The sequence below is a fragment of the Bos mutus genome, chromosome 26, assembly GCF_027580195.1.
Source record: "Bos mutus isolate GX-2022 chromosome 26, NWIPB_WYAK_1.1, whole genome shotgun sequence".
Lineage (NCBI taxonomy): Eukaryota > Metazoa > Chordata > Mammalia > Artiodactyla > Bovidae > Bos > Bos mutus.
The window spans coordinates 37,287,995-37,303,193 of NC_091642.1; the positions used below are offsets into that span (position 1 = coordinate 37,287,995).

General features: G+C 35.9%; 1 protein-coding gene across 1 annotated transcript in view; it reads right to left on the reverse strand.

Annotated features, from left to right (window-relative positions):
* Nucleotides 1–15,199, reverse strand: part of KIF11 (kinesin family member 11) — a 46,304-nt gene that overhangs the window by 2,852 nt on the left and 28,253 nt on the right. The window contains exons 16-21 of the mRNA XM_005890630.3: nucleotides 14,879–15,037; nucleotides 12,396–12,502; nucleotides 5,350–5,629; nucleotides 2,947–3,169; nucleotides 1,480–1,628; nucleotides 492–608 (exon numbers count right to left, since the gene is read on the reverse strand). Coding sequence (XP_005890692.2) covers nucleotides 492–608; nucleotides 1,480–1,628; nucleotides 2,947–3,169; nucleotides 5,350–5,629; nucleotides 12,396–12,502; nucleotides 14,879–15,037 — 1,035 coding nt within the window. The remainder of the gene's footprint in view (nucleotides 1–491; nucleotides 609–1,479; nucleotides 1,629–2,946; nucleotides 3,170–5,349; nucleotides 5,630–12,395; nucleotides 12,503–14,878; nucleotides 15,038–15,199) is intronic.

The window sequence follows — 15,199 nt, forward strand, 5'->3', positions numbered from 1 at the left end:
GGCAGGTGAGAAGTGCAGGCTACCTGGGGGAATAGTTAATAGGAGAAAAGCCTCAGGCAGGAGACTCAGTCATTAAACCGGAGAGGCATTCTGTCTCAATTTAAACGTCTTAGCCTTCAAAGTCTTATTGTGGGCAGAGATAGGCTCCAGGACATCCACTTTGAAGGTGGAGGGAAGAGAGAAATGACTGCTTTTAGTATCATTCTGAGTATGGAGGAAGTAGAAAAGGGGTAAGGATAACAACAGAAGATGACCAGCCAAGGATGGGAATAAGTCAAATTTTGCATTTATTTATCCTACCAATAAAACCCTAACCAATTATCATACTTGTATAAATTCTTTAAACCAGAAAAGTTAACAAGCCATCCCAAAGGAATGACTAAAATACTTTTCCTGTTCCATCCATCAAGAGCAATGCCTTGATACTGAATAGCAAATAACAGATTTATGTTAGATGTGGAAGGGTTATCTAACAAGATACAATCAGGTACCTGGAAAAATGGAACCCCACCACTTGATGAACAATCCAAACTAGTATCTACAGATGGTTCCTGAGTCAGAGGTTCTTCAACAGTGAGCACCAGAACCGCATTTTCTTCATCCAAGTCCTAAAAGAAGAAGCTAGATGAATTGATAAATTCCCAGGGCTCAAAAATCTCCACATGGTGGGGGTGGGGTTACAAAAAATCTTCACACAAGGCAGTTTTCCTCTTTGAAAAACAACACAATGTCCCTTACTTAAAAGTTAAATCTCAACAAAATTAGCAGAAAGTCTACAAAATAATAAAAATAATTCCTGTTATGTTTGCACATAGAGAAGTACCTATAATAAAGTGTTAAATGTGATAATCTCAGAATAAAGAGATTATAGTTTACTTTTTACTTTCTTCTTTGTTACTTTACAATTTCCCAACTTTTCTATAATTACTATAGTTAAATGCACAGATTGTAGAGATTCTCTACATTCTACTTCCAGCTCCATCCTTGTGATTTGGGACAAGGTGATTCTTAGTTTCCTCACCTGTTAAAATAGGGATAGTACTAGCATTCACCTTATGGAGTTACTGAGAGAACTGACTAAGTAAATACATATGTAAAATGCTCAGAACAATATCGAGCACATAATATAACACAACATAAACATCGTCTAGGGCTTCCCTGGTGGTCCAGTGGCTAGGAGTCCGTCTTGCAATGCAGGGACATCGGTGGATCCCTGGTTCAGGAAGCTCCTACATGCCAAGGAGCAACTAAGCCCACGTGCCCCAACTCTTGGACCATACACCTAGAGCCCGGCTCTGCGACGAGAGAAGCCACCACCACCAGAGAGTAGGCTCTGACTGTCACAACGAGAGAGAGCCCTCAAGCGGCAACGAAGACCTAGCACAGCCAAAATAAGTGATACAAGAAATAGATAAAGGTAAATTTAAAACAAAGTTCATGGGAGAATTCTAAAATTATGATGCCTAAAATAAATTTTACCTGACTGGTCTCTTTGTTGTTTTCTGAACAGTTTAGCGTTGTTAACAGCTCAGGCTGTTTCATTTTCAACTGATCAAGGAGCTGTTCACGTGGCTGAGTTCTCACCAGTGTTGATGGGTATACATAATTTTTCCTCTGTGGGGTCGTACCTTTAGTGGATATAAGTGGTAAAAATTGAAATGTGGCTTATGAGTAAGGTTTTTTTTTTTTTAATTGAAAAGTAACTGTTTTATAATATTGTGTTGGTTTCTGCCATACATCAACATCAATCAGTCATAGGTATACATATGTCCCCTCCCTCTTGAACTTCTCTCCCAGCATTTTTTTAATGCTAAAACTTATACTTCCCAGTAAGTCTTTGTCGTCCAAAAATATAAGCACTGCCACATATGAGAATCAATTTTGTTATCTGTCAGGCATATGTTGCTTAAAATATTTCCTAAATTGACAACTCAACCAATTGCAAGATGGAACCTATGCCAAAACATGAAATTTTCCACCTACAGAAGATGTATTGTAGGCTCTAAAAGGATTCAGTGTTCTGAAAAAGATGGCAACATTATTGGAATAAGATACAATTTTCTCAGCATGATCAGTTAGACAGGAATAATCATTTTACTGTAAATTTGGTGGAAAGTAAATATTAACCCAGTTACATTTCTTTATAATAATTCATGTTCTAATAATTTACATGGGCATTGGCCTTTTCACTTAACATTTATATTTCTAATTTCATTGGAAAATGGATAATAAATATCAAAAGTCTTGGGGGGAAAAATTAACTAGCATCCTTTAGTGCCATCTCCTTTTATAACTGCTAAAAAAAAAAAGACTGTAAAGTATAATTTCCATACCACAAAATACACTCAATGACTTTTAGTAAGTTTACAGTGTCACCACTACTGCAACCTAATGAATACCTCAATTACTCATCCTGTGTTAAACAGTTGTTAACATCCTGTGTTAAACCTTCTTTCATGAAGGTTTCACATTATAGCTTACACTGCTCTGACCTCCCCAAATGGTAATTCCTGATTGCCAATCTAAACGGTCCACGACAAAAGGAGAGGTGCACATAAAAAATGTACAGTGTGGTGAACCTTGCATTGAACTACATTTATTTAATTACATTCCTCCACTTTTGGTATGAAAATGTCCTTTAATAGACAGTGCTACATAGATGGTAGGCTTTCTTTTTGTGTTCTCTTAATAAAGCCAGTTGCCTGAATGTTTGTAAACTTTTACTGAATTATGATTGCCCAAGTTTCTGGGAGTATATGCCATGTATATCATCTAATGCTTGATTAAACCTACTTTAGGATTCCAGTTTTTCCATATTTGAATTAATCAGAGTGAGATGGTAAATGTGTGTCAGGGAATGGCAGGACCTAGTTTCTAGGAACAACTAGCACTGTATACAGTTGAATTCAACTTCAAAAATTTAATTCAATTTCCCTTTAAAAGTACCTGTTGGGATATCCAGTTTCAGATCCTGTTGTAGAAAGCAGTTAAGCTTATTCAAACCTATTTTTACGGTTTTATTAAGTTCTTGACTTCGTGTCATTAATTCTTCTTCATCAATAGTTATCTGACTGAGAAAAAAGTTTTGCTGGTTCTCATTAGCTGCTTTATGCCCACTTAACTGTTCAGTAATCTCTAAACTTGAAGTCTCACAGCCTTGGTTTACAACCTGTAAATGATGCAAATGAGATTTCATTACTAAGATCAAAGTTGCCAGTGCTTTATGCAACATTTTAACTTCTTACCTTGAAATTTTCCATAACAAAGGTTTTAGAAACACACGTAAAAGTATAAATAGTAATACTAATAATCCCTTTATATTCACTACCCAGCCTCACCGTTTATTACTACATGGGATATAGATCAATTAAGACTGGCCAGTTCTGAAGCCAAGACAGTTCTGAAGCAATTTCTGTATCATTTTATCCTTTTACATCGTGTACTTCTCCAAGAGTTAAGAACTTTTTAAGACCACTCTCACATCTAAATGGCATCACCGACTCAAGGGACATGAGTTTCAGTAAACTCCAGGAGTTCGTAATGGACAGGGAGGCCTGGCGTGCTGCAGTCTATGGGGTTGCAAAGAGTCTGACACGACTGAGCAACTGAACTGAACTGAATTCACATCTAAAAAATTTAGCATTCCTTTCTTTATATCAAATGTCTAGTCTGTTTAAATTTCATGAGTTCTCTCATGTTTTTCAGACTTGTTTGAATCAGAATTCATCATTAGATTTGGTTGATATGTCTTAAGTAAGTGACTATATAATTTCTCATCAAAACTGAGATATTCTAAGAGTAAAAAGGGCCATTAATAATAATTATCCCAGTGCAATAAATATAAACAAGGACTATCCTAGGCAAACCAGGGCTTAAGGCCCTCTAGGTCTGAACTCTCTTTTGATATAGGTTATCCATACTTTCTTCTTTGAAAGAAAATTTCATTGAAGAAACCAGGTATTTGTGCTCTACTAAATATCTCAATTATTAGATATGTTCAATTGCACCTCTGTTATTTTCACATGTTCATTTGTCCTCTGTATCTTCTACAAATTAGTTAGATCTAAAGGCTTGATCTAGACCAGGTTTTAACTTTTGGGCAAGAATATTTCATAGGTGGTACTGAAAGTACATAATGCCTGGTTGTGTCTCTCACGTTAAGATTAATCGGTGTGGGGAATTCCCTGGTCGTCCAGTGGTTAGGATGCAGTGCTTTCACTGGCAAGGGCCGAGGTTCAATCCCTGGTTGGGAAATTAAAATCTCACAAGCTGCACGGAAAAAAATCAGCCAGTGTGTTTGAGTATGGTCACCTTCTTATTATAAAGATCTCTCGTCAGCTTTTGCTCAAATGGTGTACGCAGTCACTAAGGTCCACAAGGATTATTTCACTAGGGTTTTGCAAGATGGTGATATCCTAATTCTATCATTTCTTCTGCATTTTACTAGCTGGAATTCTTCTTTGAAACACTTTTCGTCATCCACTACCCTGCTAAACCAAGACAGAGTTCTTTCAGGAAAGACAGATGACCTTTCAATTGTTTCCCTTCATTTACCACTTCTTAGAATAATTTACTGCTTCCCTAGCATGATCCAAAGGAGACTAATGAAATTTCTATGAATTTATCAATTTTAACATATTTGATATATCTTTACTGCAGCAATTGTTGCTCATGATGCTCAAATTGTACCACCTCTATAGGGAGTGTCTCCTAAGTCTTTTTGAGACAATTCCATTCATCTTTAACAGCATCTTTACTTTCTGGTATGACAAGATCTATAGGCTCATCTGGTATATTTCCTGCTCCAAACCTGAAATTATCTATTTTTCTACTAGTCATGGTTCCTTTTTGTGAAAATAGGTTATATAGCTTAAAACACGTAAGTTCTTTTACCTAATTTCTAAGAATAGTAGTAAAATCCTTTCCTTGCACAGAAGGAAAACCAAGGCACAAAGGGTTCATGCAAATGTTAAGTTCAAGCAAACCCACAAACCTATCAGATATCTTCTGAGTAACCAGAACAATGTCCTAAATACTTAAAGCAATAGAAGGATAAGTGAAAAGTATTACATACCAAAAGACAGCAAGCTCTAAACCAAACTAACTAACAAATCAAAAACCAAAGATAGATATAGGACAGATCAGACAAATGTTAAATCATCTGGAGATCTAGAAAACGTATATATGTGAAACAAGATCGTGTATAAGCATACCAACTGTTATCCCTACAATTTTAAGTTATTCATTATACTTTAGCATGTGTTTTGAAGCCAATTCTTAGCCAAGAATATAAAATCTTCTGAGTATCACTGTTATCCCCAAGGGAGGTTCCAGTTACAAAGTAATTACCTTCAATAAATTCTGAAGTTCCTCTTGCCTTTTACTTAACCAAGATGCCCACTGTTCAGAAAAACAAAGTGTGCTTGTGTTCAGAGCCTCGCATCTCTGTTCGGTCTCTTTAGAAATTATTTCAAGGTTGCTACTGAGTTTATCACAGTGTTTCTTAGACTCTTCAACCAATTTTGTACCTTCTTGGTTAAAATGTCTGAGTTCCTCTGACAAATCATCAAAATCAGCACAAAATTTTTCACTGTGAGAAGTTGTTTTGCTAATTATATCTTTAGATTTCCTATAGGAAAAAAGAAGAACACTGTTAAAATGAAAAACTAAGACTCAAAGGATACATAACTTGCGCAAGATCACACAGCTCAAAAATGGAATATTCAAACCTCAGTAGTCTTATTCTAGAGTTCAAGTTCTTGTCTTTTCACAGCAGACTGATACCACATCTGTGACTAAATGACTTTTGAAAATATCTCTTTTCTTATAAAACCTTTTTCAGCCCTTTTCCAGATGTGACACTTTACTTCATACCTCTTATAATACTAACTATATGGTTATTAAAATGAACTCTGCCGAAGTGTTTTACTCCTTCCAGGTTGCTCAGTGGTAAAGAATCTACCTGCAATGCAGGAGACGAGGGTTCAGTCCCTGGGTTGGAAGGATCCCCTAGAGAAGGAAATGGCAACCGACTCCAGTATTCTTACCTGGAAAATCCCATAGACAGAGAAGCCTGGCGGGCTATAGTCCCAGGGGTTGCAAAAAGGCTGGATACAACTTTAGCCAACTAAACAACCACTGAATTACGTTACTTAAGAACATCTCCTATTGCCTGTAGCCTCTAGTTTACAGCTCCTAAACTGTCCACAATCAGTTAAGTCATTCTGTTCTTAAGCAGTTTTGCCTTGTCTATGACACAAAATAAATAAAAAATTATAAATACTATAGAAAAAAGCCAATTATAAAACTTTCTAATAATTAAAAGACAAGTATATTGAGGTGTGACAAATTATACACATAGAACATATAATGCAATGTAACATAATGCTGATACGAAACTAATACCAAAATATATATTTAAAATTCATCAATGGCTTCCTTCTCTCCTTAAAGTTCCCTATAATATCAATAGCATTCAAAGTCATCTCATAGGAGCAGAGTTAAACTTTGGGGAATGAAGGTTACCCTTTGGCACCCACTCCAGTACTCTTGCCTGGAAAATCCCATGGATGGAGGAGCCTGGTAGGCTGCAATCCATGGGGTCACTAAGGGTCGAACATGACTGAGCGACTTCACTTTCACCACTAAATGGTACACCATGTGAGCAAATCAAGTGGGGAAGCAAATGTGCCCAAAACCAAAGTTCAGCTACAGACAAAGTGGAAATAATTGAAAAAGGAAAAGAGAATTAAGTGGTAAGCTTACAGGTTATTGACACAAATCCATCCCCTCAAGGAATCACAACCCACTAGAAATAAAAAGTGGGGAAATGCTTCCTAGATTCGGAATCCAGAAAGAAGAGTTCAGAATGGAACATGTAATAATGAATAGGACCAACAACAGAACTGAAAAACTGATGACAGGAGTTAGTAGTAGGAGAGGTGACATCCAGAATTCTAGAGCTGTGTCATTCAACAGACATATGAGTCATATACACAATTTAAAAATTTCTAGAAGCCATATTAAGAAAGAAAACAGATAAAGCAGAGGAACAATGTACTGGGTAAAATACATGAAAACAAAGCGTATGCGCTAGGAAGGAGGGATTGGGGATATACTGTTAAGGTCCTTTCATTATACACAAAACAGCAAACTATTTGGAGGTGGATTAAAATCATTTTAAAACATATATTATTAATCTTAGGAAAACCAGTTTTAAAAAGTAATTTTAAAAGCATAAATGACAAGTCAATGGGAGATAAAATGAAAACATAAAGATGCTTGACTTAAATTAGGAAAGGAAAAAATGAAAACAAAGCATAAATGATGCAACAAATAGAAAATGACAAAATGGTAGGTTTTAATCCAACCATACCAATATTTAAATGAGAATGGTCTAATCACACCAGGTAAAAGCCATACATCGTTAGATTTGATTAAAAAAAAAATAAGCAAGACCCAATTATATGCTGTTTATAAGAAATCCACTTTAAATATAAAGACTTACTTCAAAAGTAAAGAGATGGAGAAAGCTATATTATGCAAATAGCAGTCAATGGAAAACTGACATTTTTTGTATTGAAAGAAAGTGAAAGTGAAGTTGCTCGGTCCTGTGTGACTTTTTGCAACCCCACAGACTGTAGCCTGCCAGGCTCCTCTGTCCATGGGATTTTCCAGGCAAGAATACTGGAGTAGGTAGCCATTTCCTTCTCAGGGGATCTTCCTGACCCAGGAATCGAACCCAGGTCTCCTGCACTGTAGGCAGACTCTTTACCATCTGAGCCAGAAGATTTTGAATTAATTTCAGACAAAGTAGACTTCAGAACAACAAAAACTATCACAGATAAAAAGGGACTCTATTAATACATAATGATAAAAGGTAAATTCTCCAAGATATATCAACCCTACTGTGTATGCATCTACAACAGAGTATCACTTATATGAGGCAAAAACCTGACAGAACTGAGAAGAGAAACAGACAAATCTACAATTAAAATCAATTTCAATACCCCTTTATTAGTAGAACAAGTAAACAGAATCTCAGTAAGGATATGGGTGACCTGAATGGCACTACCAATTGTCCTACATGACATGTTTAGAACACTAGTTCATCAAAAGCAGAATACAGATTTTTCTCATATAGGCAGCACGGGAATGAAGCATGCCATAATAAAACTACTGGGGCTCTGAAAAGTAAATTGTTATTGGAATCACAGCCCCAAAAGGGGGCCAAGACCTTCCCATTTAAAAAAGATTTTAATAATAGGTTCTGAATCACCTAACATAACAAACAAAATGTTCAGGAAACAACTGAAAACCGCTCTGGAAAATCACACCTTGAATGTGTAAAGACAATACGTACCAACACTGAGATAATTCAAATGTTAGAACAATTTCATAAGGATTTTAATCAACCATCATAAAAACGTTTTCAATGAGCAATTAAAATACATCTAGAAAACAGACAAAGAGAATCTTAACAAAGAAATAGAAGAGATTTTTAAAAAGAAGTAAAAGGAAATTATAAAACTGAAAAAAAGCAGTAATTGAAATAAAACATCTCACTGAATGGGTTCAACAGTAGATCAAACAGGAAAAAAGAAGGGTCAGTGAGCATAAAGACAGATTATAGAATTTACTCAATCTTATCAAAGAGAAAATAGACTATATATCTATAGTCTCAGAGAACTATGGGACCACAATAAAAAAAATAAAACTGAACATTTGTGTCATCAAAGTTCTAGAATCAGAGGAGAAAAAATACAGTGCGGAAAAATGTTCAAAGACATAATGGAGGGAGTTCCCTGGTAGTCAAATGGTTAAGACTTGGTGCTGCCATGGCCTGGGGTTCAATCCCTGGTTGGAGAACTAAGATCCCACAAGCTGTGTGCCAAGGCCAAAAAAATCAATCGATCAATCTTGGTTTTAAAAAAAAGAGGATGAAAATTTCAAAGTCTGGTAAAAGACATAAGTCTACAGATTCAAGAAGCTGCTGCTAAGTTGCTTCAGTTGTGTCTGACTTTTTGCAGTCCCACGGACCACAGCCCACCAGGCTCCTCTGTCAATGGGATTATCCAGGCAAGAATACTAAAGTGGATTGCCATGCCCTCTTCCAGGGAATGTTCCTGACCCAGGGATCAAACCCACATCTCTTACCAGTTCTTTACCACTAGCGCCACCTTCAAGATGCTGAGCAAACCCAAAGATGATTAAATCAAAGAAATACCTAAGCAAACACAATATAATCAAACGTTTAAAAACTAAGGACAAAGAAAATATCTTGACAGCAGGTACAGAGAAACTGCCTATACATGAACAAGATTTGAATAACTGTGGATTTCTCATCTCTTGGAGACCAAAAGGAAATGAAACAACATATTCCAGGTGCTGAAAGAAAAGACTTGTCAACCCTGAATTCTATAGCCAGTGAAAATACTGTTCAGGAATTAAAGGAAAATCAAGATATTGTTAGACAAAGCAAAACAGCATTTGTGGGCAGCAGACCTACCCTAAAGACTAAAGGAAGTTCTCCAAACAGAAGAAAGCTTGAAACTTCAGGAAGGAACAATTTAATGGGCAAAAATAGGGGTAAATATCAGAATATTCTTATCCTTGTGAGTTTATAATATCTACAGGCAAAAATCTTGACAAACCCCACACCTTACACAAAAAATTAAAAACCAGATCATGAGGAATTCCCTGGCAGTCCAATGGTTAGGACTTGGTACTTTCACTGCCAAGGACTCAGATTTGATCCCGGTCAGGGAACTAAATTACTGCAAGCCACGTGGTAAGGCCAAATTTTTTGTAAAAAACTCATGTATTTAAATCTTACATAAAACTATAAAACTTCTAAAAGAAAACATAAGTCTGATTGAGCTATATGATAAGGATATGAGACTGGCAAGCAATGAACTATAAAGTAACATTAAACACTAATGCAGGAATCAGCAAACTTTTTCTTTAAAATCCAGATAGTAAATATTTTAGGCTTACAAGTAGTCTTTGATATACTCTTTTCGGTACAAAAGCAGCTAAATACAGCCAGAGGCAACACATAAACAAACTGGCAGATGGAGTAAACAAACATGGATATGTCAATAAAATTATCTGCAGTAGCAGGCATCCAGCCCAGAGACAGAGTTTGCCAAGATCAGATCAGATCAGATCAGTCGCTCAGTCGTGCCCAACTCTTTGCGACCCTATGAATCGCAGCACACCAGGCCTCCCTGTCCATCACCAACTCCCGGAGTTCAATATATATTTACTAATTAGAGCAGGGTATTTCATCATGAATATGAGTTAGAAATTGTTAAATTACTTAATGTGTATTCTAAAATTGAGCAAATATGTAAATACATTGTGGATGAAAGCCAAGTTTCTCACAGTCTGAAAAAGTAGCACAAATATGAACTGAAAAGATACTTATGTGCACACATATGTACACATTCACACATATATTTCCAGCTATGTCCACCTGAGAAGCCTTAGAAGAAATGACACCCCAGTAGCAGTAAGAACGTCTAGTGCCCAGATCTTGGTTGCTATTACTGTGATTTTAGAGCTGGAGCTGAGAAAGTACAAGATTACTGGAACACCACGCTATGTGTCTGTCTGTTAGTTGCTCAGTTGTGTCTGATTCTTGGCAACTCCTCAAAAGAGACAGATCATATCAAAAGGACACAGAAGACAACTTGAAGAGGCTCTCACTAGTCAAAACTGGGACAGGGAGCTCCCTGGCTGCCCAGTAGTTAGGGCTCCATGCTTCTACTGCAGGGGACACAGGTTTGATCCCTCTTCAGGGAACTAAGATCTGACATGCCATGCTGCACAGCCAAAAAAAAAAAAAAAGATAACAATAACAAAACAAAAACCTGAGATAATTTGAGCATCAAAATAAAAAAATAGTGGATTATAACCTAGAGGATAAAAGAATCCATGAGTACATGATAATATAAATGAATAAGAATAAATGGCAAGGGAAAGGGAAAGCTCTTCCTCTCAACAGAATGCCAGCTAACACATGTAGAAGGAATGATGGAATTAGAAAAAGATCATTTGACAACCACTATCATAATTATTTCAGATATACATATCAATGGATTCTAGGAAGAACAGGATACTTATATAGTTTCAAAGTATCTCCCTTAAGTTCTTTATTAATTGCAAAGGAACTTTACAGGGGAGAAATCTAGAGGACAATACTATACCCAAATTATCAAAGTTAAACCTCTTGATATCTGAGATGCACTAAGAACACACTACTTTTGTGTTATGCTTGACAACTCCAACTAACCATGAAGGCCACCCCAAATAAGGGACACTCTACTAAATAAATATTCTATGCTCACGGAAAAGGAAAAGGCCGTGAAAGACAAAGACTAAGTGACTGCTCTAGATTAAAGGAGACTCAAAGAGACACGACAAATGCAATGTGTGATTCTGAATTAAATCTTGGACCAGGAGGAAAATCTTTTTTTATTTTTTTCTTATAAAAAACATTAGTGAGAGAAGTGGCAAAATTTGAATCAGGTATGTATATTAGATAACAGTAGTTCTCAATATTAACTTTCTAATTTAAAATACTTGTTACAAAAGATAATAAGAACCTACTGTATACACAGGGAATTCTAGTTAATATTCTGTAATACTATACATGGGAAAAGACTCTAAAAAGAAATGGGATATATGTATATGTTTAACTGATTCACTTTGCTGTATACTTGAAACTAACACAACATTGTAAATCAACTATATTCCAATAAAATTTAAAAAATTTTTTAATAAAATAATTATTACATAAGACAGTATCTTATGTTTTTAGGATATACACTGAAGTATTTGGGGAAAGTGGAGATTACAAAGACTGTAACTTATTCAGAAAATTATATATATATATAGTATATGCTATATAATATATCTATATCTATATCCACTGTCATTCAAAAGATTGTTCATCTACAGGCAATATTATATAATACAACATACAAACTATATGGGCTTCTCTGGTTGCTCAGATGGTAAAGAATCCGCCTGCAATGTGGGAGACCTAGGTTCGATCCCTGGGTTGGGAAGTTCCCCTGGAGAAGGGAACAGCTACTCACTCCAGTATTCTGGTCTGGAGAATTCTATGGACATAGAAGCCTGGTGGGGTCACAGAGACACAACTGAGCAACTTTCACTTCACATCACTTCAACGTACTATATAATATTATATAATTATTTAATATAGTATATAATATTACAGAGAAAGGGGGAGAGAGGAAATGAGGATGATAAAATGAACATAATAAAATATATGAGAAAATGGGTTGATAGTATTTGTACTATTTAAACTTTTTATTCAGAAATAATTTCAGGGAGAGAAAAGCTAAAGAAATTTAAAAACAGCTTACTGCTCTGTATTTTCTTGAACACTGCTAAGTGGTTTCTGGATGTTTTTACACTTTTCCTCCAAATCACAGTATCTCTCCTCCCAAAGTTTGATTAACTGGTAAAGTTCCTGTAAGAAAGGTGTGGGGAGGGAAAAGATTGAAAGTATAATGGTTAAACTTTTTACTCCATACTGATATAAAGTATTTTCCCATAGGTGAGAATGATTCACATTCCTGATAAGAGATCTTTAACTCCACCTCTCTGACAGAGGAAGGTAGTAGAAGTGATGTTAAAGGAATAATCGTATTACAGGCACTTTTTAAAAAACTAAATAATTACCAAACTTTTAAATTAGCAAGCTATTTTAACTATAAGTAACAAGTTGCTTTCAGTGTACTTCAGAACTAACCAAATAAACCAAAAAGAGAACCATTCTGACAGATACACATAGTTGCTTCTTAACTGATAACACTACTAGAAGGGAAAGTAATGCTGAAAATCTAATGAGTCAAGCAATCCAAAAATATTATCAACCAATATAGCTGAAACATTTTATAGAACCTAGTTGGATCATTTTAATGTTAAAAGAGCTTATCATTTTCTCATATGTGGCATCTTGAAACACATCTCTGAATAATACAGCAGCTGGCATACACATTTAACACATTGGTTTTGAATAAAATGTCAGTATTTCTGCTAATCTCAAAGTAGAGGGAAATGCAGGTATTAGATTTATCTACACGTAAACAGGTTTGTCAGTGCTAACCTCAAGTTCTAGAATATCTAAGAAACAGCTCAGTTAGTAAACCTGCTTCTTTTAAGCCAAGGAAGTCAAGTCACTCATGCTAAAATACTTTTCACATCATAGGTGTTCCTCAGAATATATACCTAAAAAGATCTAGACAGGTTAAAGGCAAACACTCTATGAAGAGGTATAAGAAATTGCTGCAATTTCAAATTTCAAGAATATGTTCTAGAAAGATTTAGAAAAGCTCCTTCAAAAATGGATTCCTAAAAAAAAAAAAAAAATGGATTCCTTTCAGGCAGTATAATCCCCACCATAGCTATATGGGGATCTAAATATTGTCAGATGTTCCCAAGGACTCAGTTTCCTCATCAGAAAACTGAGCTAGTAATAGAACCTGTATCTACGCTGGTGGGAGGAATAAACACATAGTGAGTTGCTCAATAAATGTTAACTATTACTTGTACGAATTTCAATATTAACCTTTTGTGTGAAAAGTTTTATGCTTATCAGTTAGGGAAACAATCTTATTTTAAAGTTTCTTTTTTTTCATTCCATCCAAGAGGGGTGTATTTGTTTTGGTTGGTTTGGTTTCTTTGGTCACAGTGCGCAGCTTGTGGGATCTTAGTTCCCTGGCCAGGGATAGAACAACCCGGGCCACAACAGTAAAAGCATGGCGTCCTAAGCACTATACACCAAAGAATTCTCTCAAGAGGTTATTAAATGATTACACATGATAATGGATGATTCACAAGCTTCATTCCATCTAGAACTTTACATGGCACCATAATTCAAGTTAGATATATTGCATAGGATGTGCCAACAATCATATTAGTAACCTAAAAACTCCATGACTTTGCTTGGGTGACCTTATTAGCTGTGAACGCCAGGTCATAACACAGTAACTGTTAGTTCAACTACAACAAGCTTTCTGAAGACAAGGCCTTCTCCGCCCAAGCAGGCTGTAAATAAATTCCGAACCCAGCATCACCCTGAAGGAAATCTGACTTCACAATGTTGGGGTATTTACCAAAATGGCTTCAGAGTAGACTGTTTTTAAAAAGACACATTTATTCAGTGTCGTGATCAGACTATTACATTTAGCAAACAACAGAATAGGTGCAAAAAAATAAAATCTACATTAAAACCCTCTGCTGGAATGCTTTACACTTTCCACAGAATAGAAACTAAAATAAACTGTTACACAATTAGTCACAAATATAGTTCTCAAGTTTTTCTGCCCATACACATAAGTATTGTCTAAAACGTGTCTTCTTTGAGGCAGCTAGGCTCTGCCACCACCATTCTTGGCTGAGTTCATAAATCTATTGCAACCTATAGCTTTCCCTGTCACTTCTCTGGCTCTCCTCTCCTGCTAAGCTTTGTTTCCTTCTGCCACTACTACAGCTACTGTGCTGCTGGAATCACTAGAGTCATCTGGGTTATAATGTAGATACAAGTTCACTTTAAATGCTTTCATCATTTTCTTCTAATTGTATTCCCAATGGAATATTTCTGCAGCTTCCGCTTTCTTCTTGATATGAAGAAAGGACTGTCTTGTCTCACTGTGCTCTGAATGTAGCAAATCATCAAATGTTAACTGATCAAGAGAAGTACTCTTATTTCACATTCATTACTGCTATAAGCACAAGTGCTGACAGTCTTTTCAGGTATCTCATTTAGTTACCTAGCATTCAGTCTGTAACAGGGATCTAAAGATCATAAAGCTTTCTTTTTACACTCAAATCACCTATATACCTGTGACTGGATTTTCTTTGTTTTCTTCATGTCTTCAGTTAAGTTTTCACACAGCTTCTGTGATTCAGCCAAGGAAGAAACTGTATTTTCTTTTAGTTCGTGTAGATTGTTACACAATGTACTAAGAAAGCCATCCATTTCCTTCTTCTGATCTTCTATCTTTGAAGAGAAAAAAATAATTTTTTTCTTTCTTTTCTTAAATTAAAAAAAAAAAAATGTCCTAGGGGCTTCCCTGGTGGCTCAGTGGTAAAGAATCCACCTGCCAATGAAGGAAGACACAGATTCGATCCCGGATCCAGAAGATTCCACAAGCTGCAGAGC